Below are 26,842 nucleotides of genomic sequence, written 5' to 3' on the forward strand. Positions count from 1 at the left end.
AGCAGTCATCCCGAAATCCATGAGAACTAAGCGCTTACTCAATCTCCACACTCTGCAAATCCACGGATTGATGTATGCGTGCGAGTGCCTTAGGGAATTGGGATTGGCGGGAGGCTTCAGGTACCAGCCCTTCGTAATCAAAGTATCTTTAATTCAGACGATCCAGAGGAGTCTGCAGAGGTAGCTGATTCATGGCTTCTTTTCCCATTCGTTGCTGTATATTTTGACAGAGCCCGTCTGATGAGGTCGTAGACCTAAGCCGCACTCGCTCGTTTGTCATCTCCCTACCTACCCACCTTGGGCTCAGAGGACACTCCTGCCGCAGGACTTGTCGTCTTCCTCAATTTGCATCTTTAAAATCACCTGTCAGCATGTTCGTTGCAAGTCGCCAATTTAAGCATAGTTCACTTAGCCCATGGAACCACGGACAGGGTGGTTATTTTTCAGCCTAGTGCCAAGACGTCCGTCTTTAGCAATGTTAGCCAGGGGTTTATGATGCTAGCGCGATGTCTCATGCATGATCTCTTCCGTTTTACACCTCCAAGGTTCTCACTAACATTTTTATTCTGTTGCCTGTTCAGTGGAGTCCCAAAAGAAAATGGCACACCTTTTAGAATTCATATCTGTGCGACCTTTGGCATCACACTTTGCTATGCAGAGGCCTCTGCCGCAAATGTCAGAGTTGATTTCCGGTTGGTCAACATGGAGTCACCAGACGCACCGCGTGAACAACGTCCTTTGATCGCAAATCCGGATTCTGAAGGCACAGACACGACCAGTAAGACGCTCAAAGAACCCGTTATTCGAGAAACAACGAGTCGCGGCAACTCGGTCTACGAGCAATTGCAGAACCCGGATGACAGCAACTCGGCGACGGCCCGGAGCGACAGCGGCAAGGGCGGTGATGCCACACATGATTTCCAGAAGGTCAGCTGGACGCCGTTCGTGATCCTAGCTGACGTCTGTGCTGTCGTACTCCCGGTTGGGTTTCTTATCTTTGCCTTCTTGGTGTTGAGCATCAATGGGCAGGAGACCGACGAGACCTCTGCTGGACAATATCGAAATGCAGTCACCATTGTACGTCTTCTTTATCTCTCGAGGATCCCGCTTCACGTCATAATACTGACACGGACTGTTCCAGCTTGCCACCCTCTTCCCCATAATCTTCGCGGCTATCATAGGCCGTCTCATGTCCCAAATCGCCCGCTGGAAACTCGAAAGGGGCGCCACCATGGGGGCGTTGGAGCAGCTGATGGGAAGCCGGACCGTCGGCGGCACGCTTTTGGTTCACATCCAGCTTCGGGCGATGAATCTTCTGATGCTATCACTCATTCTGATATGGATCTTCTCGCCTCTGGGTGGTCAATCCATCTTGCGTATGCTCGAAACCCGGCTTCGAAACGTGGTTGCACCTTCAAGTGTCGTCTACTTCGACACTGATGCCCGGTCCCTGTTCGCATCCTGGTCAGATGCTTCGCCGACGAGCTACGCGTATAACATCAATCGGATGTCTATTGTCAATGCCATGTACAATGCCCTGATTCTTAGTCCCGACGCCGTAAAGCGCGATTCGATGGATGTCTGGGGGAATGTCAAGATTCCGGCACTATCGTCGTATGGTAATTTTGAGACGAAAGAATGGCAAGACATTCCAGCAAATAAAGAGGAGATGGAATTCTCATCTCTCGTCGGCGTTCCCATCACTCACGTCGCTGAGGGAAACACCACTATTTCGCTGGAATCGAGCTACATGCACTTCGCATGCGACAATATCAGCGTCTCTGCATTTTCGTACAATACCCAATCCGGCCCTTCGTTCGCAACGGCCGTCATATTCAACGAAACTTCGCTCTGCATGTCCGACCGCTGCAGAACCGTCGCCAACGGGACCTGGCAGGGTTGGAACCTCAACCAGACAACATCTTCAGACGGCGTATCAGGATGGAACCTCGCGCTTGACAACTTCGTAGATGCGCAGTGGAATGACTATGACTGGTACACCAAGCGCGGGCTCAGGGTCGAGGACTCCAACCGTCCCAACGTATTTGCAAATGAGAAGGGAGTGGTGGCAAACCGGACGACGTTGCTCTTCCAAGCGAGGGAGCAGACTAGTTCCCGCGGACCACCGGACTACACGACGTCTCGCTGCGGCGTCACACAGAAATATGTAGAGTCAAGGGTGCATTGCTCGCGAGACTCTTCTACTGCCACCGCTCGACAAAGTTGTAGTGTTGTGGCCCAGCGCCCTTCTCAGAAGACCCACGCCGATGAGAATATCTCCCAGCTCTCCTTTACACGAGTATTCCGCTACGTCTCGCGGAAGCTGCCTCAAGCGACAAACCACTTTGGCTCAAGCTACACGTCGGATATCTCCTTGAACTACCTCGAGAACCCATCCTCGATCACCATGACTGGTACAAACACACCGCCAGAGCTGGCGAGCATTGATCCAAAGGACTTTGGGTACCGGCTTGCGCAACTGGTCAACTCGTACGTTTTCCTCAGCCAAGCATTCTCGAACGCCCCCAGTGGGAGCGTAGACGCGAATGCCACCTTCGAGCCCAATGCCACTGTTAGTGTCGATGTCGAGACCTTAGTGGAAGTCTTTCATGTCCCTGGTCTATGGATGGGGCTGTACATTCTGTCTTGTATTGTACTTCTCCTGGGAGGTTTGGCAAGTGCTATTGTCACGCACTTTGTTCACGGGCCGGAGATTCTGGGATACGCGTCGACTGTCGTGCGGGACTCCAAATATATGGATATTCCTCCTACCGCTGGAAGAATGGACGGTATTGACCTCGCTAGGATGTTGAAAAATCGCAGGTTAAGATATGGGTTTACTCAGATGGCGCTTGAGGGCACTGCGCTTGTAGGCGTTGGGTCACAGGAGGAAGTGGTAAGAATGAAGCGGAAACATTGAGAGGTCGTGATGGGCAGTAAAAATAAGAGTTTCTGTTTGCTAGAAACATGTGAGAGCATATAAAACATTTGTTTGCAAAAGCGCCTGCTCCTAGTTGCCGGTATGATCTAGTCAAGTCTCAAGTGACTTGAAGGCAATGGTGCAGTTGTGACGTGTCTAGAGCATGGAAGAGTTATATCGAAAAGTCGAATACAAAGCAAAGATATAAAGACATTAGACCGTCAAATTCGAGAAACGAAGAAGATGGCTGATGCGTATTGTTTTTCCTTTGTCCATCAAGTACACAAAGTTTGATACAGCATATGCCATCAGTCCTTGACAAAGAGGCGCTTTGTTTCTAGTCTATGGGCATAATCGCCTATCAAACAACGAGCATATATCGCGTTCGTAACTCAATACGATTAGGCTTCAAGCCGAAAGAGCTTATATTACGTCGGCTTTGGTCTCTGCCCAGCTCATGAGTAGTTAACTTCAACGCCGCCAGAGACTAGAGTACAAAACTGTCAAGAAACTGTCTCAACCATGGAGGCACAACGACCGCGCCCTCCGAATCCTTCTGAACTATGTTCCTGCATTCTCCACTGGCATGAACTTGGACCCGACCCACCAGGTCAGTACGGCACATATCGGCTTCCAGATCTAGTCGCCAACACGATCGAGAACGGGCAAGCCCTGGGCCCCTACACCAACCTAGAACATCACGATGAACTGAAGCATGCGTTAATCGAAGGATTCCATGAACTCTACAACAATCAAGACCCAAGTCACTATGCTCAAATTATCAGGGTGGCGTCTCTGCTTGACCATTACTTTTTCAGAGGATGGCTGACGGCGCGTCGACGACGAACGGGGATTGTGCAGTCGCACCTCAAAGTGTGCATCCGGGAGAACAACGAGGTTTGCCAGGATCAAGGCAGCGCTTCGCACGTGGAAGTGGTCAAGGAGCAGGTTGGCTCGCTACCCAGCGTTGACATTGACATTGACTCTGCAGGAACGTGGACGATTGCGCAAATCGTTGAGCTCCTGATCCATGAGATGACTCATGGATATTTGATATTGTTTACGTGTCGTGGAGGCTTTGATTACATGGCCGGATGCTCCTTTCACCATTCCGCTGCGAGAGGTCACCATGGCCTTTACCTGCGAAAGCTGCTGAGGCATGTGTATCAGACTATACAGGAGTGGGACGATATGTTGAGTAACTTTGGAACAGATTGTGTGCTGAGCTGTCCCTGTAATGATTCAGACTCTGCGTTTGAGAGAAGTAGATCCAGCACACCGGTTTGACCAGAGCAGTTGGTTGAGAAGAGAGGGACTGGAAGTTCCAAGAGTGTATCCAAGATCTGTAGGTTCAGTTACGACAACAATCCTCTGAGAAGGAAAAACGTTGGTTCAGAATACGGAGCAGCGAATCTTGTTCTCCTAATGCCTTGGGTTTCTTTCCTCATGTATCAATTTAGCCGAAAACTAGAAAAATGATAGATTAAAAACTCCGAAATCAGCGGGAGCCGGGAGGTTGCTTTGAATGGGGATTCTTTGTGTTCTGGAACGTGAAGACGAGTCAAACTCCCTGCTCTATCGGCAATTGAGACCATATCTGAGAATCATGACAGCCGCCCTAATTTAACATTGTTGTTTTCTTTCTTACCGTGTACGAGATCGGATGGAGCTATTATAATTTCACATCAGTGGAGAAAGGTGACCCTGGATTGGTCCTTGGGCTCAGTTTCATCTCAGGAGTTGCAAGTTGTAACTTGTAAGCCACCAGACGTATACTTACCTTCCTTGCGCACCTGTATGGAAATTGGGGCAGCCAGCACTCTTCAAATACGTATCAAACTTACACCAGCTTATCACAGCTTCCTAACTGTCCTAAGAAAAAGCTTTAACCTGCAAACTTCGCCTCATCCTCAAGGCCGTGTGCACAGAAATCGTCAACTGAACAATGACCATGACGCGTGAAATGGCACGACTTCCAAATGGAAGCACCACCGGACTTGAGCGATTTCAATGACACTATATAATTACCCAAATTGGAAGCAATGCATCTGAATCCAGGATGTCCTTGCTCGCCAGTGGAGCTTCCCTTGGGACCCGCAAACGGTGCAAAGCTGCAAAGGCTTGGATCAGGCTTCGACGTAAGCTGGAGCTTTCTTTCGGCAAAATTCTGCCGATTAAACCAATGTGGAGATGTATTCCATCAGGGGTCGCATTGGTCGTATATTTTGTTAGAGGTGTTGTCTAGTTTCTTGCGGCCGTTGTTGCTGATGTGTAAAGTGAATCTAAAGATTGAGGCTCACCACCATGTCCCACTTGGCGGCGGCAACAAAGTCGAACTAAGCAGATCTCCAACACTAGGTTGTGCGAGTAGCCTTAGCGCAGGTGTTGTGAAGCTAATGTTGTGTAACGTGCGGGATGTCATCCTCCGTTGCCCCGTCGACGTGAGTATAGTAGTGGTACTTACCAGTGACAAATGTTGGCCTAAGTAGCCCGCTAACAACTAAGTTTCAAGGCGTCTTGCTGATATCGAGCTACTCGAGGCTTGAGTTTCAAGCTTCAAGTGTCTTGGAGTAAGTGATTTCTTGGTATTATTACTATCAATATCTGTGGTGACTCGTAGTCCAGTGGTATCCTGATGTGCCCGAACTCCCAACGCTACATGTACCCAAAATCCAGCCAGTCCCGGAACAGAGAACCCCAATTTGTTGATGGCGCCTTCCAGAATGCATTATCTCATTAAAATCGTAGGTTTCAAAGTCCCATATTGTTGCTGAACATTATACCATGTGCGCCGGACTCGGCCGAATCACTTCCTCTTCGCTGCGCTCAGTCTCCACCACGTAATTGCCAAAGCTGCCGGGCTTCTCGCTGGGCAAATTCGTCGTATATGTCTCGACCGCATTGGGAGTTGGCGAAAGCGGCGCGTTGGACGCCAGGCCTCGGCTGTGTCGGTCGACCGTCGAGGGAACAGTCCTCGAAGTCCCCGACCTGGTGACCAACAGACCCATGCGAGCTGCGAGGGCCTTAAGAGGGGGCAGACAAAGGCACACCATTGCCGCTGAAAGCTCGCCGAGGGACCACATTGCGGGCTCTACGTTCCAGTAAGTGAAGTCTGGGTTGATCTTTAGGAACTGGAGGCGCAAGACAGAAATGCCGACGATGCTAAAGGAAGAAAAAAAATCAGTCAGTCAAAGTCGAGCATGAGAGTATCGCAATAGCCAAGCACTTACAGGAATCCAAGACTGAAAATGCCAAGCAGGTACAGCTTTTGAGTCCTCGGAAGTTTCAGCTGGATCAGCGCCGGCAGCGGCAGCAGGAAGATGAGAACGTCTGTTGCGATACTACAGGCCCCGAAGAGGTAAAATAGGACTTGCTGAGGAAGACACTTTGCAGGGACTGAGTGGTCCCAAAAACCCTCGAGGGGAATACACCAGATAAAGGAGATGATCACAACGCTAAGCCCCCAAGCCCCTACGAAGACCATGGCAGCGATGTAGTACTTCTTCATGTAGTGAGTCACCAGTACGCGGTAGTACTGGAGCAAGAATGCCATTTTGAATGACAAGTGGCCCAGACTGTAGAAGAGAACAGATACCCAAAAGCACTAGAGCGAGATGGATACGTCAGAGAAGTTTTGATTCGATTTTGGAAAAAGGCTGCTTACCTTCATGAACCCAATCATTTCTTCTGGCGCAACCGTCTGTTGGTGTTTCCCAAGGCCATACCGCGTCACTGCCGCTGATTAGTCCGAGTGTTCAACTCAAATATTGTAGTATGGGCAAAAAACTCACTCACTGCCTGCGAAAGACCGACGCCTAATACCGATATCTACCACAGTCAGCTTTTCCGTCAACACATCACAAAGGATTTTGCCACGGTTTGCAACCTTTGGTTCGAACTTACCAACGAGAAAGCGGCAGCCCAGTCGTCGATACCAATTCTCTTGACAATGTGGATGCGGGTCCAGAGTCGCAGGATCAATATGCCCGTCGATATGAAGAGGCACATTGATATCACTCCCAGGACCAGGGGCGACTTATCCTCCTGCAATTGCTCGGGCGATAGCTGTGGTAAGGGATCCATGTTGGGCGTTTCGACGGAACACGCGATCCGCGCTCAAGAAGAGCTTCGTGATGTTTGATTTATGGGCGTGTGTGTCTCTTTCTTTTTTCTCTCTTCTCCTGTCTCTCCAAAGACTCGGGTCTAGGGGTCCTCTCTCCCTTGGGTTGTGCGACGTGGAAGGGTGTGTAAGGCTCGCGGGGGGTTAGGGGCTTGTGGGTGGACTAGCCATCCCTTATAAAGATAAAGATCAAAGACTCTCATCGAGGAAAGCCGGATCTTGACCCCAAGATGTCTCAAAGCACGGTGGGCAGCAAGGCAGTTTGATTCGTTTTCCTTGGCATTTGGGCTGAGAAAGAAACAATCACAAGACAGTGATGCCTACACTCTTGGGTGGGCGCTGTAGCTGTAGCTGGCGGCTGGGGTCGACGATGGACGGTGGCTGCGAGAAGGTGGCTGCGCCTTTGGACGCATGCAGTCTGTTGAGGCGCACGGCCAAAGCAAAGGAAAATTCCCATCCGTGCCACCCTTTTCTTCCTCGATCGGTGGGAACGAGTGAGAAGGGCAGCAGGGCAACAAATCGGATCCAGACGTAAGACTCTTGGTCAGGCAGTCATTGCTTTTTCTTTCTCCCTCCTTCTCCCGCCGCAAGTGGTAAAGTGTCTCTCGCTTTCGGGAGGGCCTAGAGGCCTAGAGCTGAGACGGCAGCTGGATCATCCCCTCCAACATTCCAGAGGGCAACTGACTCTGGTGGCGTTAGTCTAGCTCACGGGAAACCGCGACACCGTTTTCAAAGATCAGCTCACATACGGATAGACAAAAGAATTCTCTTGGTTCGGGATTATCACGAATAAGAAAGTAAGTCCACTAGATCGAGACTGTGCCCGAGATTGGGGATCGAAACGCCGTTCCCCCGATCTTCTCGTTTAGATTAGCACCAAAAGGCAAGAACGCGGGAAGCCTTGGTGCCGCGATGGCCCCCAAATATTCGCGCCGATATTGCCCAAAGGGGAAGCACATGCAAATATTCATCGACTTGGACCTCGCCGAAGGTCGAACTCGAGAGCCGAAGTCCACGTGGCGCTGTCATCGTATTGTTCGCATCTGGTAAAGTCTCGCCTTTTCATCCGAAAGTCCGAGGTGGCCTGCTTTCTTCGTGCTGAAGAAGAGCTATAAAGATCATCCCTCGCCGTGCTTATTCATCATCTTGGCCGTTTGCTGTGCAGAGGCGGAAGTTTCCGAGACATTGCTCAGGAGCAGACGTTCTGGAGCTTCCGTGGCGGTCGTATCACGATGTGACGATAGCAGCTCAACCCTGGAAATGGAGCCCTACTGTATATATATGCCTAGAACGGCCTGAACATTCCTCTGTTTTGTCTCTTTTTCTTTTTCCGTTTTTTCTGCCCATTCATTTACTCATTGTATCTGTAGATTAGGATCTGTCACGTAACAAGGATAGGGACCGCAATCCACAAAGTACCTATCACGTACTATATTACATATATCTTACTTATATCCTATATATAGACCTTTCTCTTTTATCTATTTTTATTTTAATAGGTTAGGCTATTTTACTATACTCTATATACTTATTACTATATACTATAATTCGTAATAGTTATAAGCTTAGCTCTTAATTAAGACCTTAAAATACGATAATATATTTATTAATACGATTCTTATCGTCTTTTTAAAATAATAAATATCTTTATATTAACTTTTAATTAAATTAAGTTAACTAACTACGATAGTTAAATTAAATAGTTTTAAGCTTTTTATTTTATAAGCGAGGGCTTTAAAGTTTAGAAATACGTTAATTTAGATATTTTAAACTCCGACGTATTCCTTATTCCTTTTATAATATTCTTTTTATTATTAAACTTCGAACTATTACTTTTAATTTATAATAAAAAAGAGTAACGAGCTTATAAGACTCGCTATAAAGCGTTTAAAAACGATTAACGAAAATAGGAGATTTTTTATTAATAACTTCTAGCCCTAACTCCTAGTACGACCCTTTTAATATCCTCGAATACGAATAATTTATAAAATCTAGCTAGAGTTCTTTTTATAAAACTAATTATATTATTAACTTTATATAACTAAATATATCCCTATATTATATTTATAAAAAAGATCTATATACTTAAGAATATTTAAAAAGAATAGGAGCTCTCTGCTAAGTATTATTAAATTATAGCTTTTAAACGTAATAATATTAATATATATATTAAACTTTTTATTTAGTAGTTAAAAAAGTTTATTACCGCTACTCTTTATAAATACGTATTTTAAAAAGTAATTTAAAAAGGCGTTAAATTTAGTATTTAATAAATTATTTAATAATTAAAATAGGATTTAGCGCCCTCCGAGGCTATAGTTAAAAGTATAGTTTAATAAGAATATAAATAAGTTTTTAATAAAATAAAGAACGGAGTTAACGCTTAACGTTAATATAAGGAGTAGTAATTTATTTATTTTTAAGTAAAGACGTACGATATTTTAGAAATTTAAAAAGAGATCGTTATAATTAACTTTTTAGAAGCGGTTAAGTCTAGGCTTAACTTTATATAGGGCTAACGAATTTATAATGCTTTTTATAAATTAATCGTTTTTAGGACGTATACTAGAACCCTTAGGGAGATTATATATATGTTTAGCTTAGTAATTTAAGAGGTATATACGAAACGGCCTTTAAATTAAAGAGGGGCTTACTCTACTTTTTTAGGGCATTCTAATTTATATAAAGATATAAATAATAAAGGGGACGTTATATACCTATATAATTACGTATATTATTAGCGGCCTTTAGCGTACCGAAGATTAAAATAAGCACTTATAAATCGTAATATTAATAGGTCCTTAATACGAATATTTAATAGCTATATAGAGGAGGTCCTTACTATAATTAAATTAAGTAAATAGAAATTACTTTATAATAAGCTTAAAAAAGTTAGTTAGTTAAAGGACGATAGAACCCTTAAAAAGCCTCGGTTTTTAAAAGGATCTTTTAACTAGTTTATAACGAATTTATTAATAAACTAAGACGAGGGCTACGTAATTACCGTATTTATTAAAAGTTAAGAAATAGAATTAAATATAATTTTTAATACCCCTATAAGTAGCGTTTATTTTTTATTCCGGAGTATAGTAATAAATAGCTACGGGGTAATATATTTAATTAACGATAAGAGCTTATTAGAATTTAAAAACTACGTATTATTAAATAATAATAATTACGTTAAATTAAGAATTATTATATTACCCGTTACTATATATAGGACTTAGATTATAAAGGGCGTTTTAGATAAACTTAAAGGGGAGGGAATATACGATTTAAAGTTTTAAAACGTCGCTTATATTAAGGGCTTCTATATAAATATAGTTTTAAAGACTTTTTTAAATAGAAGTGTACTTTAATATTATAGTCTAGATTATACTTTATAATAAAGAACGCTTTATAAGAATACCGTTAAAAAGTAATTAATTTAAAAAAATAACTTAGTCTTTTTTAAATATAAGCTCTTTTAATTTTACCCTTTTACTATAGCCCTTAACTGTATTTTTAAAAGCCTAGCTAGTATTATATTATTAATTAACTATAAAAAGTTCTACTACTCGTATTAACGTATTTATAAAAGATCTAATAGTGCGCTTTTATATATTTTAGAACCGGTTATTTAGGACCTAATGCCCTTTATTAACTTCTATATAAAACTCGTAGAGTGTATATTAAGTTTTAATATAAATTAAATATAAAGCTTATATAATATCCGAAGCTAAATTAGTAATTTTAAAAAGACTACTTTTAAAACGTACCTTACGGTTATAGTATTAAGTATATTAAGATCTTTTTTATTTCGAGCCCTTTTTAAATAGATAATAATATATATTTATAGTTTTTAATGAATATAATAAATAGTTTAGGGGGTTCTTTTTAAAAAATAAGACCGAGGAAGAAATACTTTACGTATTTTAGAGCCTCGAAGTAGCGATTTATTATTAAAAAAGAACTCTAATTTACTTTTTTTAGAGCGATAACGAAACCGCGGTCTTTATAATAAACGTTAAACGCGTTTATAAAACGTAATATAATAAACTAAGAATTAAAATAGAACTTCTATTTCTATATATAAAGGAACCCGTAGGTAATATAAAGAGAGTAGATTAACTTATAATTATTAAAGCTCGTAAAATACGCTTTTTTATAAACCTCTTTAAAAAGCTTTAAGACGAAGCGGTATTAATAGCGATATTTATTTATAATATTACTTTACAGGAGGCTAATAATAGAGACTTATTTATTATAATAGAAATTAATTAATAAAAGTAATATTAGCGCTAGTAATAGACGGGTTATTAAATACGGGATTTTAAATTAATAACCCCGTATTTTAATAGTCTATATATATATAGCTACTAGGTATATCCTCTTTATAAAGATTATAAAAGGGGTATATAACGAAAGGAATATAAAGTACTTCCCCGCGGGTATATTAAATATTTAGTTAAATATATACTAAAACGTATAATTATATAAGATCTAGGTACCTGCGCTCGAATAGGTATTCGTTATAAAGAATATTAAATTTAATAAAGAAGTCTTTTATAATCCTATATACAAAGAGTAAGTTATTATAAGCGAATAAATAAATTTAGTAATTTTAGAAATATAAGAACTTTTTAATGTTAATAACGAAATAATTCGAGTACTCGGGGAAGTAGATCTAGACTTTAAAAATACTAATATTTAGGACGACTCTATAGTTAAGGATAGTATTATTATTAGATTTTTAACTATTTAGGATGCTAAATAACCGATAGACGTACTTTAGGGTATAAATAATAATATTAACGAGGCTAACTTAGTTTTATTAATATTATTAACTTTTAAAATAACCCCTTTATGCGAGCTCGGGGGTAGGGATAAAAAAGGGGTATAGTAACCGGGTTATAAATAGCTCTGCGTAGTTTATAATCCTCCCTATAAACGTTTATATATATTACGGAGGTTTTTAAGCTTTTAATTTTTAATAGCTTTTAATAAAAAGCTAAAATATATAGTAAACGAGGTACTGATCGCGAGGATATAATTCTTAATATTAAAGTCGACGTTAATAGGGAACCTTATAATAAACCTCTATTACTATATAAGAATAGAGCTTATATAAATAGCCTTAGCGAGAGCTAAATAAGGTTTATATAGGTCCTAAACGTTTAAATAGAGCCCGTAGACCTCTATAAACTTTAATAATAGTATTTTTACGACGCTTTTATATTTAAATATAAAAGACGGCGATTATTATAAGTATTATTAGGACTGCTTTTTCTTTACTTTTATATTTAATTAATAGAAAGTAATAAAGGAAAATAGTATAGGATATATAATACTTTATTAAATATTAAAAAGAGCAGTTTATAGGACCTATTTAGAGCGCCCTAGTATAGTATATAAGCTATAACTTAATAAAGTTAACTTCGCGAGCTTATTAAAGAAGTTTAGTAATATTAAATATTTTTTATAATAACTATAAAAGCTACTTAGGGAAGCTATAGATAAGGAAATAAAAAAGCTAAAGGATATTAATATATAAAAGGAGGTTAACCGTGATCTTAAATAAAGGATCCTACTTCTATTAAAGTAGGTATATATTTATAAATATAATGCTAATAACGAGGTTTACGAAGTAAAAGTATATATATATATAAGGGGAGATATGTAACCGCTTAACCCTTATAAAATATATATACTTTAACGCTCGCTATAAAGGCCTTTAGGCTTATAATAGTAATAGCTACTTAATTTAACCTCGAGGCTAATTAATATAACGCTATTAACGTATTCCTTAACGCGTTTATTAAAAGCGATAAGTAATAATTATAGAACTATTTAAAGGATATAAAGTTATTAAAAAATAAAAAGATTTTAACGCGCTTTATATAGGTTCTAAGACTCGTTAATTTTATAGTTTTAAACTTTATATTTATATTTCGTAATATAAATATAATATATAGTTACAAAGAGATCTATATTTACTAAATAGTAGACCGGAAGGTAATATTAATATTCTATATTAACGACTTTATAGTTTTTTATTATAGAGACGACCAAAAGGCCGTTTAAAAGGTCGTAGACGGGATTAAAAAATATATTAATTTTAAAAGAATAGACCGATTAATTACTTTTTTAGAGTACGGATTTTATAAAACCGTACTATTTATAAAGTTTATTTAGCTTATAACGTATATATTAAATACGTTATTAAGCGCTTCGACTTTATAAATATAATAAATTTAGCTATCCTTTACTATAATAAAAGTTTAAACTAAACGAGGGGCAGGCTATAAAAGAAAAGATAAAGAGCTTTTAAAAGAAAATTAGAAATATACTCTATACGGCTATTATAATTAAACTAGACGTCGCTTTTATTTATTTATAATTATTACGGTTCTAATTAACTTAAGCGTAATTTATATTAAAGTTATTAATTAATATATTCGATATCTATATATAATAAAATATTTCGCGCTCTTATATAGTAATATACTAAGTACGTAATTATTATTTTTAGCTAGGGATACTAGCTTTATAAATAACGAAGTAATATAAAGATTATCTTAAGGGTATATAATATTCCTTTTTAATACTTAATTTAATAAAAATCCGTATGCTAAATAATAATTATAACGTTAATTACGAAACTAAGCTTTTTTATTTTAAAAAAACTATAAAAGAAACTATAGTTTTAAAACACCTTTTTAAAAATATTATTTTAACCTAGGAGAAGTATAGTTAGTTAAATATAATAATTAATAAACGATTCGACTCGTTATAGAAGAAGGGAGAGAATAGCTATACGGCTTTATTATATTAATATATAGAATATATAGCTTAAATAAGAGTATACTAAAAGCAGCTTCGAGGTTACGTATATATTAATAAAAATATATTAATAAATAGATTTATTAAAAACCTTTTACAACTAAGTTCGAATACTTTTATATATTCTTTAACCTTTATAATATATAAGAAATTATTATAAATAACTAGAGTAGTTAAAAATAATTAATTTAGGCTATACTTAGAAAAACTTAGTACCCGAAGGTAAATTATAAATAGAACTTAGAGTACGGCCCGGAGGCTTAAAATAAAATAAATAAAACTTTTTTAGCCCGAAGGCCTAAACTTTTAAAATAACTTTATTTATAAGTATATATATATAAAAATAGACTTAGGCTTATATTTATTAATTAAACTCTTAGTTTAAAAAGAACGAAACTATTAGAATTATAGTATTAATAACGAAGAGAGTTATATATATTAAAAACTACGCTTTATATACTTTAAATTTATAAAGTTAATAATAGCGGGGTAGTAGGGGAGCTAGGGAATAGAACGACCGTTAAATTAACGACTTAAGTATAAGAGCGGGGGGGGTAATAAGAAGTTAATTATAAATAACTATAATAAACGTAATAAATAATATTAAGTATTAGGGAGGGGTCGGGGGGCGAGGGGAGGAAGTTTTATTTAAAAGCGGATATAGTCCTCGTATTTTTTAATATTATTATCTATTTAATAAACGATATTATAAAGCTTAGCGATTTTTTATAAAATTATAGTTAAGAGTGCGTTTTTTAATAATAAAAAACGATAATATATTTATAAAGGGGGGAGCGCTATTTATAATCGCTTTAGTAAAAGCCTAGGCTATTAGCTATAGGATAATTAGTATATTAATATAAGCTTTAACTAAACGGCCGTTAAAATAGTATATATACGGCTACTATTTTTTATAAAATAACGACTACTATTTTTATAGTTAGTATATTAAAGGGCTATTAAAAGTAGGTATATACTAAATATCCCGCTCTTTAAGAGCCTCGCTTTTAAGCTTTTTAAAGACTAAATATACGTTAAATAGGTCTTTATAAATAAAGAGAACTATATTTATTACGGGGGTACTTTTACTTTTCGGCGTTCTTTTTTTTTTATTTTTTTTTATTTTTTAACGCCCTTTTTATTAACGAGGCGGCTACGAGCTTATACTTTTTAAAATCTAAATAATATTAAATACAATATTTAAAAAAATAATATACATATACCCTTTTTAAAAGTAGGTTATTTATATTTTTATTTTTATTATCGTCTTTTCTTTTTTAAACTCCTCTTTGCTCTCGATTCCGAAATAGGGGAATAAAACTTATTATTAAAGCTTTTATAACTATTATATTTTTATTATAGTTACGTCTTTATTACTAAGAAAGCCTCGAACTTTTTAAAGTTTTAATATTTTTAATAATAGTTTTAATTTTTTTAATAAAGAGGAGAGCTTAGTAATAGGGCCTTAATATATAAAAAGGATAGGTTAGCGGGGCGGGAAAGGGATTTAATTACGAGGGCCTCGTTATTATTATTTAATTAAACTTTTAATAAACTATATAATATATATATAGGATATATTATAAAAATTATATAAAACTTATTAATAATACGGATATATTAAATATTTATATTTAAAATAAAATTAATAAAGGATTCGACGGTGCTATATATATAATAAATAAAGGTATATATAATAACTATAAAAAGTTAAAAAAAAAAAGAAAAATAATAGCGAGGCGAGGCTACGAGATTTTAAATATACGCAAAGTAAATAAATAGCCTCGCCTTTATTAATTTATATACTAAAAATAATAGATTATGTACTATTTTTAGTTAAAATTCTATTTATTTTAAATAAAGGGGATATTAATAATAAACGCGCTCTAAAAAACGTATATCCCTTGCGCTTATTTTTCTTTTATTTATATTTAACTAAATCGGGCCTTTATAAGGCTATTCGGAGGTCCTATTTTAAATATAATAGCTCCTTTATAATAGTAATTAGGGGGTATATTACGTAATAAAGATAGGGACCGTAATTTATAAAGTACTTGTTACGTATTATATTACGTATATCTTATTTATATCTTATATATAGACCTTTCTCTTTTATTTATTTTTATTTTAATAAGTTAGGCTACTTTACTATACTCCGTATGCCCATTGCTGTGTGCCATAACTCGTGACAGGATCTCTGATGCTACCTCGGGCCGTGAGTCAGGTTTGCATATCCTCGCCTGCATGTCGTTCAACAAACGAGACATTTTTTCGGAGAGATGCAGGAAAAGGCAGGTTGGAGGCTCAAGGCAAAAAAAAATAAGACTTTGTACAACCACACTCCTATGCAGGGTTGCGGCACGGCCGAGGCCGTACCGTACGGACGTACGTGCGTGACAGTACGTGCGTGCGTGGGGTTCGCTTCGATTGGTTTGGGACGGTTTGCATTGGATGGGATTGGATTAATGGGATGTTTCCTTCTTCTTCTTTCGTGCCCTCGGCCGGCCAAGAGCTGCACGAAAGCCCTCAAACCGGGGAAAGATCTCCACTAAACAGTGATCTGACCGGCTCGCTTCGCAAGTCGCAACCCTTTCGCTGTTTCACTTCTTCTGCCACTTTGGTTGATCGGCCACCAATTACTCTTTGTCATGTTCCGAGCGAACAAGAGGTGCCAAATCCAACCTCACACGCACTTTTGCGGGAGGGGAGGGGAACGTGAAATTGTGGGGTTATAGTTGGGTGGTCAGATGTTTGGCGCGGCTCGAGTTTTGACGCTACAGTTGCATTTGCAGTTCGTATCCGTAGAGCCTCAACACTTGGTAAAACTCATTTCGATTGCATTAACACACCTTCCTCTCGAAATTCAATTGTCGCACTTCTTGACACGATGCGACACAATTTTGTAACTAGTCAACTTATTCTTTGCGTCTTTTTTGGAAGCAATTGCGACTCGTCAGAACTTGCATGCATACTCGAGTCGTGTCTCGCTGCCAATCGCTAATAATAACTAGCTTGAGCTTTTGTGTGGCTGGCTAGGTAGAGTAGAATTCTGTGTGAACGAAGAACCTATCCCGTAGTTGAGCAAGACCATCACAACTCAAGTGTTGTTTGTGAGTTCTTTGCGGGCGCGAGAAATCTCGCATGATCTGATGAGTAAACACTCAAGATACTCACTCTGCCAACTCGCTCGCGGTTCGGTCGCCATCCGATACACGAGCAAATTAATCTGTACCTTTGACGAGTCGCCAAGCCAATTGGCGTCTAAGTGTTGACATTCATCATGTTGAGCCCATCTTTCCTGTGACCATATCAAAGTGCGACTCGGAGAGAACAGACGGGAGATGACAATTGCGAAAATTCTTGGGGACAATAGACTCTCCGGAGAATTCTGCTCCAAGAGGTAACCAATCGTTATCAGTTGACAACAATACTTTCGAACCATTCACGTGAATAATTCCGCACCTTCCGGAATATCAATCGAAAGTGACTTTGTAGACAAAAGGTGACTTTGAAGACAAGTACATGATCGTCGCCAAAGAAACCATCTCCAACCGTCCAACGAGACAGGGCCAAGTAGTAGCGGTGAAGAATTATCGTATGTGATTACCACGCCAACATGGGCCCCGACAAAGGAGGAAAAATCCAACATGGCCAACAGCACGCATGTCCAGGCCATGGAATGGGTTCATGCTGTTGGTTTTCGTTTGTGTGTGCGTTGGTGCAAGGTTGGATGGCAAGCAAATATAGTTTCAGGTTGGACACGGGAATACTTGGACGGAATAGAAAGGTGGTGGCGCGTGCCAAACTGTCGGTTCCCTCGGTTAAGCGGTACGTTAGTTATTTCGCAACACCGCAAGGAGAAGGAGAGGTTGGTTGTCTTTCTTTGTTAGTTTCGCCCGCTTGGCTGACTACTTGGGAAAGTTCATGTAGTACGGACATTACTCCGTAAATGTTGGAGTGAGAAAACCTGCATATAAAACCCCGGACCCCCTGTCCTGTGTACCGTACCCTGCCCGGCTGCACTTTGCTTCTTAAGCGGAATTGCCGCAGGAAAGCTGCATGATGCGCGCTGCAGCGATGCAGTACCTAGACGAGCTGCTGTCTTTTTGCGTTTCTGCAACGAACAAAATTGCCTCAGTACGTAATCCGCCGGTCAGCAGGTCGCGAATCATGCAGGGCCAGTTCTTCCGGTAACCCTTGCATCTTCGAGTCCTTGAACTCTGACGATCCCATCGATTCCATACAGATACTTGTCCAAAGGGACCATTCTCTTTGGTTAGCGATGCCTGCGATACCTGCACAATGGCCCCTCTCTCATTCTCCAACAAAGAAGAGAGAGAGGAAACGCCCCCCCCCCTCCTCAGGCCCCCCCAGAGGATCACTTATCATCGCACAGGATCCTGCATCACACTATTGGAGACCCAGCAGGAAACCTTCACAAGTTCGCAAATCATTCCTCGCATTTCAGCAGGCCCGCTCTCTAATGTTCATACTTTGGCAAGATAAAAAAAAAAGATAAAAAAAAGTCGAATCATTGGGGTCGCACGACATGGAGCCTGGGCGTGAAGTGGGCGGGGGGAGGGGTTGATTTGATGTGAAGTGATGCGATGGGTGTGCGTTATGCTAGAGCTTCGGAATACGCTCCAGTTTGACCCCGTTTCGTCCCGTTTCGTCCGAAATTCTTCAATACCACATGGCAAGCGTACCCGCGCATTCCGGACAGTGTTTGGGGGGAAAGCGGCTCTTGGTATTTATATCACGACGGAACCTTACATTTTCCTCGTCTCGTGCGCGCGCATGTGTTTGCTGGAAGGAAGGGGACAAACGGCCACAAGCAAAACAGAAGAAAGAAAAGAAACAAGTTCAAAGATCCTGCTAAATGAAGCTAGAAGGAACTTTTGGGTATCCTCGTTACAACGCTAAGCCCTCCTTTCCGTGGAATTCCCCTCCCATTACCCCTCAAACCATAAGCCTCCCTTCGGACATGGCTTGGCAGCATTCCAGGCTAATCTACAACTCCTGCCTGCTACAAGTGAGGTCACTGAGGTGAGTGATAAGCACTTGACCATCCCATACCCGCCTGCTACCTTGCCTCTCTCGCCGGGATCCTACTCAAATCTGGATCGGAACCCCGAACATCGCCAAAACGCATGGCACGCACGCCGCGCCAATTACTTGGTGTCGGTGGATCGCGTGGACGAGGTCGCCCTGCTGCTTCCCGTCTCCTTGAGGATCTGGGCCTCCTCTAGCGCCTCCCGCTTTGCAAACTCATCGAGAAGCTTGTGCGCTGTCTCAAGAGGCAACTCGGCTATCATGGCCGATAGGTTCTACAGAAACCGGGTCAGTCGATCGAGATCTCTTCATGCAAAGGCTTACGGCCGTAAGGGGGCAAAGAAGGTGAGGCGAGCGTTACAGCGCCGGCCGGAAACTTAGCCCGAAGGCCAAAATTCCAAAAGACTGGTACAGTGAGTTACTTACCGCGGGGAAGATCTCGGATGGATGATACTTGAACTCCTCCATCATGCGGTTCAAGCGGAGTACCTGCTTCCACGGAACAATGGTATCTCCAATCAAAAAGGTAGGGAACCTTGCCATGGCGAGCTCTTCAAGAATCCAGCGACGTTGAAAGTAGGAACGACCCATGAAGTCGTTGGCACCGGCCCAGTGCGGCATCATGAACGGAATCTCGCCGTTGGGACCAGGAGCCCATAGAGGCGCAATGGGGACCGCCCACTTGTGAGTTGGCGCGTAGTCTTCGGGGTGCTTTTCGCGGTCGCCGGGGTCGCCCCAGTGGGGCGGCATGGCGTCCTCGATCCGCGCGAGAGCGGCCATGGCCTCATCGGTGTAGTCCATCTTGTCGCCCAGCCACCCGACGACAAGCTCCGCGTTGCGGTAGATGTTACGCATGTCCGTGTGCTGCTTGGACTTTTCGACGTCGTCACGCTGGTTGACGCAGAGGAAGTCGCACCACACTCTCAAACACCTCGACTCCAAGTCACTCTGACGTGAGCTACTGAGACCGAAGAGCTGCCTAAGCCATCGCGGGGCGCCGTGAGGCCGCCTGGCCGGCGTCCGTTGGAAGCGCTGCGAGATGGTCGGGTAGAAGACGGCGCGGACCTGCTTCAGTGCCTGGGCCAGATGAGCGGTGATGGTAACGGTCTGGCCACCCACGAAGATCTTTTCGGTCTCGGCCGCATCGCCATAGAGTGATGAGAGAGCGATGTACTCGCGGGACAGCTCATCAGTCAGGCGAACTGTGACAAGGCGACACTCGACTGGATCGCTGAGACTGCGCGCGGACTGAATCTCAAGCAGGCGGATCTCACGCCTCGAAGGGTCCAGACGCCGGTATTGAATGCTCATCTTAACGGCAGCAATGCTCTGGTTCGGTTCGGCGGAGCGAGCGAGCGAGCGAGTGAGCGGGATCGGGCGAGGACTTGGCCAAACAGCAGACAGCAACAAACAGTTGTCTCGATTGTTCACCCCTCGCAGATTCTGTGTAAGGTACCGGTATCCGTACGTGCTTTCCTCCCGTCTCTGATGTGCCGATTCCTGTGCTCCAGATCAGGTCTCAGGTGAGGGCCTGCTGCTATCTCTCTCTCTCTTCTCCAGTTTCTGCAGGTCGAGCTGTGGGAGAGTGGAAAGGGTGCCAGGGCAGGGGTAGGTTTCCAACACTCAGTCTCACACTCAGTTTCCGAGAGTAAGGTAGGTATTACGAAGTATCCGTACGGGTCTGCTGCTGCTGCTGACAGGATTTGACTTGACTTGCGGCGTGTGAGTGTCTGGGTCGCACACCAACAATGCAACGGCAGTGCGAATCTGAAGCGCGTCCAGCGCAGAAGTGAGGACTCCGAACGGGACGCCGGCGTTTATACCAAGAAGGCGCAGATGCGGGCCCAGCGGCTCGGGCAGGGGATCTCTGGGGGCATCGATGCTGTCGGCTGTTCCCAATGCCATGCTCGGGTTGAGATTTTCATAGCACAGGGGTCCAGACTCCAGCCAGACATTCCAGCGAGACAGAGAGAAGCCGAAAAAGACGGGCACAGCGTGCCAATGGGGCGTAAAGGTCGACGAAGTTCGACAGGATACGGCTAGCTTCCCCCTCCTTCAGAAGGAGACGGGCTCACGCTATCCAGGGGTCGCAGGTGGGAAGGTTCAAGGTTCAAGGGGAGGAGGGAGGGGGTGTGTGTGTGTCGTAACTAAGTCTTGATGCGTGGTTGTGTGGTTGTGGACTGGCGGTGGTGGTGGTGGTGGACCGTGGATTCGTGTGGTGGTCGCCATCAGAGACATTCGGGAACATTTCCAGGGAGAGCGGCACGGCACTCGTACTGGTAGCAGCGTGGCGAGCGGCTGGTCTATCGGTCATTGCCTGGAATAGTGACACAATTTGACGAGATGGTGGACTGGGAACAATGAAGCTAGGTGACAGATGCACCACGCAACCAGCACGCGAAGTTAAACTTCCAGTGTGGTGCCCGAGTTGAATTGAGTACGTACTGTGCAGTGTGCAGTACCTACCTTACCTTAGACGATAGCGAAAGGGAAAGAAGAACCCTTGCTTGGCGTTGCTTGCCTGGTTCTGGCTGCCTACTACGTACCTTATGACCCGGCATGGACCCGGTGGAGATGACGACGGCTGAAAACGGCCACTTCTCTGCTGCATTTGTGCAGAGACCCAACTTACCAAGAAAGACCTTGTGGATTTTCCCTTTTACTTGTGGAGGGCACTGGAAGACCTTGGTCAAGACAAGACACGACACGCAGGCAAAGCCGCAAGTTCGCGTAACGTACGGAGTAAGGCAACCTAAGGTGGTCGGCTTGCACGCTTGGTAAGGTAGGACAACCAGACCCAAAACATCGAGTGGGCAGAAAAGTAGGCCATGGACCATCCATATTAATTCAAATGTTCGGCGATCTAAAAGCGAAAGCAAGGTTTTTCCAGGTTTCTCGCTCCGATGCCTCGACCATTCTGCAAACGCAATCCCCCTCCTCCGACTGAGACCCCCTCCGAATGATGACTTCTGCGCCCCATCCGCCATCCGGCAGTTCGCGTGTTCGTGCGCGTGTTCGTCTGATTCGAATGATTCCATACAACGGCCGCAACAGCCACATAGTCACCAAGTGAACAAGCAAACTACTCCGTAACTGTCGACAGTTCCACACCCGTACGGCTCACGGAACGCCGAAGCTGAGACGGGACCAGAGGGAATAGTGTAGAACACCTAGCGAAAGCGGCAGCCATCTTTGTGTGTGTGTACTCCGTACTAGAGCTTTACTGCTCTGGGCCTGGGAAAGTCTGTGAGTGCAGCGTGCCACCCCGCCCACCAAGGCACCAAGGCACGAAGACACGGCATGGCTCCAAGCCTCCAAGGCATGGCCCGCAGCCACCTACGGGTACCGCATTACGGCTCTGATGGGATGGATTTCATGGATGGATTGCCTATGGGTAGCCTGTACGGATACTGTGTAACTTGTAAGGATAGGCAAGTTGTTCGTACGGATACACCTTACCTTAGGGAGGGCCCCCCTTTTTCACTTGGCAACCGTTGGCGGGCACAAGTGGACCCGTCCTGACAGTATGAGTAAGGTAGGTCCTCCGTACTGGGTTGAATGCTGGGTTTGTGTGCTGGGTACGGAGTGTATGGAGGAGCAATTTGCAGATGATCATGTCATGTTTGGGAAGCCAATGTTCGCACGACCCCAGATGACCCCCACTTCCTTCCTGCGACCTGGGAGGTGAGCATGGGATGGCAGGTACGGAGTAACACAGGCCCTGACAGACGCTGACGGCTCCTGCGCTCTTGGGTGGTCTCCTCTTTTATCTTCTCTTTTTCTGGGACCCGTTCCTGCCGTCCCACCGTCTCCTGACTCGGGGCTACCATGTTCATGGTCCTTGCTGACTACAAAGTACAAACTCACGTGCGTCGTCATCGCCGCACCGCACGCCGCAACTTCGCAACTCCCCCTCCGAAAATATGCCTTGCTTCCCGTCTTTGACACTGCCCTAAGTCACCTTTCTTGCCGTCTATGGTCTTACTACGCTGCACATATATCGTCAACCCGGGAATACACCCATTTTAGGCACACTTGGGGAAACCTGGCCCTCAACAGCTACACATCCATGGACCATGATGCGATCCGGGAGTTGATGCGGTTTCGGGATGATCTCACAATCTAACCCCCTTCACGGAGTCGCCTACGAAGTACACCACCTCACACTCACACTCACACTCACACTCACACCCTGACATCCAGCACCATGACAGCACACCACTCTTGTGACCTCAAGTCTGGACTCTGTAGCCTGTACCCGAGACTGCGCATCGGCACTCGACCTTATTAGCTCAATTGATATCTCCTGGCACCATGATCCATCCTTCACTACGGGGTACTGCGTCGTAGGTCTCCGTCTCGGAACTTCCTCCGTCCACTCTCGCACAAACTTCGTACACCACCACCACCTTTTTCTTGCTGCATTGCATGGCCACGACCCTTGGAAATGCTTGCCCATTCTCCACCAACAACTTGTCAACCCGGTCCAGCCTGGATAATGTCCTCCCTAGGGGCCCTGGCTAGACCGCGGTACCAATGCACATTGTAGCGTGTGTACACAAAAGTAGTGTACCTTCAACAACGAGGGGACAAACCTGCAGCGTTGTTGAACTAGCAGCTGGGACTAAGCCCACTCTGCTCTTAACCCTGTCCACATGCCACACGAGCCAACGGCGAACCGTCAAACGGTTTGGTTTAACCTAGGGATAGGGGAGCGATGGCTGGCGATCGAGGTATCAAATCGCACGCACCTTTCTCACACTTTGCACTGATGCCACTATTCCTTACCACTTCCTGATCGTTGCCTCGCTCACCACCTCACCATTGCCGCCGTAGCCAAACCTGGACCGCCGAATGCCTCCTCCTCCTCCTTCGCCCCGGCACCTCGCTCGAAATGGAAACCTCTCGATGCCCTGCCACCCACATGCCTTTCATATCGACTTCCCTGTCCATGGGAGCATCGCGAGCCCATGTTAGGAATAAAAAGCCCAGGTCTCCCCCGTCAAGAGGTTTCATGGATATGGTCATTAGCTTCTTGTCTGTGCTTCTTCTAGACTAAACTCTACCTACACCGACAATTCATATCCAGTATTAACCGCCCTTACTAACCCACCGCCCTTCCTCTAGAGCTCGCTCCTCTCGAGCTCTTACTTGTTGCCCTTAATGTCCACCTCGCCCAAGATCATGGTCAGCCCTCCCGGTCTCAGCCCTGGAGGAATCAACGGCGCCGCTGTTTCGGTTGCTCAGCCGTGGCTCCGGATGCTCAGCTCCGTGTGGGGAATGTGTGCCCCGAAGCGAATCCGCCTCGAAGATGACCTGGCAAAGGAGCCCCAGCGGCTGGCCGCCCTCTGCAAGCCCATTTGCAAACAGATGCTCGAGGACCTCAAGTACCCCGGCGTCCCGCAACTCAAGCGCGAATCCGTCGAAGCGCTGCTGAAATATATGCACAAGAGAGCCGTCGAGATCGGATGGCCACTCGATACCCCTCTGTCCCAGAAGGGGTTCCGCTTGGGCTTCTCACTAGCTGCGGTATGTATCCCACCTCCTTACCATTCATGCTACCCTAAAGCCACGTTTTGACGTTGGAATAATACCTCGTTTTTATTTTGGAATTTCCCATGGATTAAAATGTGATTGTGATAAGTAGCGTGCTGACGGAACACCCTCGACAGATGTGCCATCCCCGTCACCCGATAGAGGTGCAGGGTTATGTTGGGCTCTTTACCTGGCTCGTCGTTCAGTACGACGACATCGTAGGCCAAAATGAAGGCGGCATGGACGAGGCCCAGCACTTCCAGCGGCGCTTCCTCAACGGCGAGACCCAGCCCAACGCCATGCTCGAAGGGTTGGCGGGCCTGCTGCGGCAAGCTCCCGACATCTTTGACCCCGTCATGGCCAGCCTGCTGCAAATCTCGGCTCTCAAGTTCATGACTTGCAACCTGCTCGAGCGTCACGATGGCTTCCAGAACATGAAGACCACGCGGGGCGCCGGGATCAAGTTCCCCGACTTCCTGCGCGACTTGGCTGGCATAAACGTGGCGTACGCCGTCTTCTGCTTCCCCAAGGCCCAATACCCGGACGTGAGTCAATACCTGGAGGCCATCCCTGACATGGCCAGGGTGATCGACATTTCGAACGACGTTTTTTCGTAAGTCATTCACCCCCCGCCAGTTTCTATAACACACGGACACTTTTTAGTGTATAATTGCTTTTTTCCCATCCATCGACGTATGTCTGACCGCGTGCCTTTTATCAGCTTCTACAAGGAGGAACTTGGCGGCGAGACCAGGAACTATATTCACAACCGCCGTATGGCAACGGGCAAGGATGTCTTCGCAGTCCTGGAAGACGTCGCCACCGACACGGTAGATGCCGCCAACAGAGCCTCCGCCATCCTCAAGGGGAGGGGCACGTACGAGCAGTCTATGCAGGAGTGCGCCCGGGGCTTCCACGCCATGCACACATCGAACCCACGGTACAAGATGGCTGATATGGACCTGGCCGAGGAGCATCCTCTGGCTCCGTACGAACATCTCATGGCGGAGATTTTTGGCCATGCAAAGGTGAAGGCGTAAAGCTTCGCAAGCTTTGCCCTTGTTTCCCTTACATGACTTATACACCCACGCACTGTTTACGATTTGATGTTATTGCGATTTGGAAGCAGCTTGAGATACCTACTGGGAGGCATTCTGATTATTTATTGTTCGGTTTTGTTTTTTTTTCTTTGGTACGAAGGTTCGACTATCGATCTGCCTTGTCGTTGGTGTGGCTGTTTTGTTTTTATCGACTGCATGGATGAGCACGCTGAGCGACTGAACGTAGCATTTGCAATCTTAGGTTATCGGATATCTGTAGTGCCGAGCGAGAAAGTTTTGTACTATTTGCGAGAGAGCGCGAAAAAAGAGCTTGTCGATGTTTATGATTTTCAACAAATGTATCCGTACAAATTCACAAACTCAATTAATGAACACTACACCTCCTCCATCTTGCTCAGGAAGCTTTTGTCCATTGTGTGTTTGCTTTCTTGCTCTGTACATAATTTCGTTAGTGCGCCTCTTATACGAGGATCAATGTACTGTCGTAAGAAGGATTCGGTTCCCTGAACAAAACCACGCAAACTTCCAGCTTTGGTGATCGACCACACCCCCCTTTTGCGGTTGTCCAAGCGAACCCCCTCCCCCCCCCCTCCGAACCACTTGTCAGCCAGCTCTGGTTCGGTTTAGTTATGCGCATTTGCAAGGGTCCTGGCCAATCATCCCAGAAAATTCACGACTCGGATACCGGACTAAAAGAACGTGGCTTTCGCCAAGTCGACAAGGTTTTTTACCCTTTTTGTATTATCAAAAAAGGAGAAAAATTGGGTTAGTGTTAGGCATCACCAGATCAAAAAGAAAGAGGATTTTCCGGCAATTGGTATTTGACTCATGTGACTTGTCATTTTCCTTGCAAGGCTTCGTTCGATACGCGCGCCATAATATATCACTCATCAAACGTCACCACACTGGAGGCTTGAAGCGCCCTTTTTGTTGTCTCCCTTCTCCAGAGATTTTCTGGCGATGCTACCTGTAACATTATGCACATCATCCAAGAAAATCAAAAAGAGGAAAGGCCTCCCTTTTTTTCGTCCCAGGTTTTTGTCCGATGGACCGACAGAGTTTGCGGGAAGAGCCGCTCCCTCGCCACGGGACCCGGGGGTTGCGGAGCTCTACCTCCCTTCCCCCTTTGGACCCAGCAAACTTATTGTGCAGGGTAATTAAGTATGATCATTTGGGAAAGGGGGACCACACACGCAAACCACGTACTAGTTGTAACCTTCTGGAAACGACGGCACAACATGATAACCCCCCCCCCCCAAGCTTATTATGTATTTTCGATACGAGTACTCCGAACGGATGCTCTTTTTCGGACTTGGCCATGTTCTGGAACAA

The 26,842-nt window shown here is 43.9% G+C and overlaps 5 protein-coding genes across 5 annotated transcripts; 3 read left to right on the top strand and 2 right to left on the bottom strand.

The window, feature by feature from the left end:
- Nucleotides 1-557: 557 nt before the first annotated feature.
- BDZ83DRAFT_695971 (uncharacterized protein) lies at nucleotides 558-3,111 on the top strand. The gene is made up of 2 exons (XM_060511362.1): nucleotides 558-1,077; nucleotides 1,142-3,111. Exons 1-2 carry the CDS (start codon nucleotides 703-705, stop codon nucleotides 2,918-2,920), a joined length of 2,154 nt encoding a protein of 717 aa, XP_060366931.1. The 5' UTR covers nucleotides 558-702; the 3' UTR covers nucleotides 2,921-3,111.
- A 271-nt stretch (nucleotides 3,112-3,382) lies between these two features.
- BDZ83DRAFT_615063 (uncharacterized protein) lies at nucleotides 3,383-4,416 on the top strand. Its single transcript, XM_060507879.1, has one exon. It carries the CDS (start codon nucleotides 3,443-3,445, stop codon nucleotides 4,205-4,207), a length of 765 nt encoding a protein of 254 aa, XP_060366932.1. The 5' UTR covers nucleotides 3,383-3,442; the 3' UTR covers nucleotides 4,208-4,416.
- A 1,281-nt stretch (nucleotides 4,417-5,697) lies between these two features.
- On the bottom strand, nucleotides 5,698-7,003 carry BDZ83DRAFT_573687 (uncharacterized protein; the record flags this gene model as incomplete). The annotated part of the gene is made up of 5 exons (XM_060504639.1): nucleotides 5,698-6,082; nucleotides 6,151-6,524; nucleotides 6,585-6,652; nucleotides 6,712-6,748; nucleotides 6,824-7,003. 5 exons carry the CDS (start codon nucleotides 7,001-7,003, stop codon nucleotides 5,698-5,700), a joined length of 1,044 nt encoding a protein of 347 aa, XP_060366933.1.
- A 12,030-nt stretch (nucleotides 7,004-19,033) lies between these two features.
- Nucleotides 19,034-20,225, bottom strand: BDZ83DRAFT_573682 (heterokaryon incompatibility protein; the record flags this gene model as incomplete). Its single annotated transcript, XM_060504638.1, has 2 exons — nucleotides 19,034-19,189; nucleotides 19,341-20,225. The coding sequence occupies 2 exons, from the start codon at nucleotides 20,223-20,225 to the stop codon at nucleotides 19,034-19,036; spliced, it is 1,041 nt and encodes a 346-aa protein (XP_060366934.1).
- Nucleotides 20,226-24,284: 4,059 nt separating this feature from the next.
- BDZ83DRAFT_573832 (longiborneol synthase) lies at nucleotides 24,285-25,489 on the top strand (the record flags this gene model as incomplete). The annotated part of the gene is made up of 3 exons (XM_060504654.1): nucleotides 24,285-24,443; nucleotides 24,587-25,062; nucleotides 25,171-25,489. The coding sequence occupies 3 exons, from the start codon at nucleotides 24,285-24,287 to the stop codon at nucleotides 25,487-25,489; spliced, it is 954 nt and encodes a 317-aa protein (XP_060366935.1).
- Between the last annotated feature and the right edge of the window lie 1,353 nt (nucleotides 25,490-26,842).

The sequence above is a fragment of the Colletotrichum acutatum genome (assembly GCF_030867785.1).
Source record: "Colletotrichum acutatum strain CBS 112980 chromosome Unknown BDZ83scaffold_29, whole genome shotgun sequence".
NCBI classification, from domain to species: Eukaryota; Fungi; Ascomycota; class Sordariomycetes; order Glomerellales; family Glomerellaceae; genus Colletotrichum; species Colletotrichum acutatum.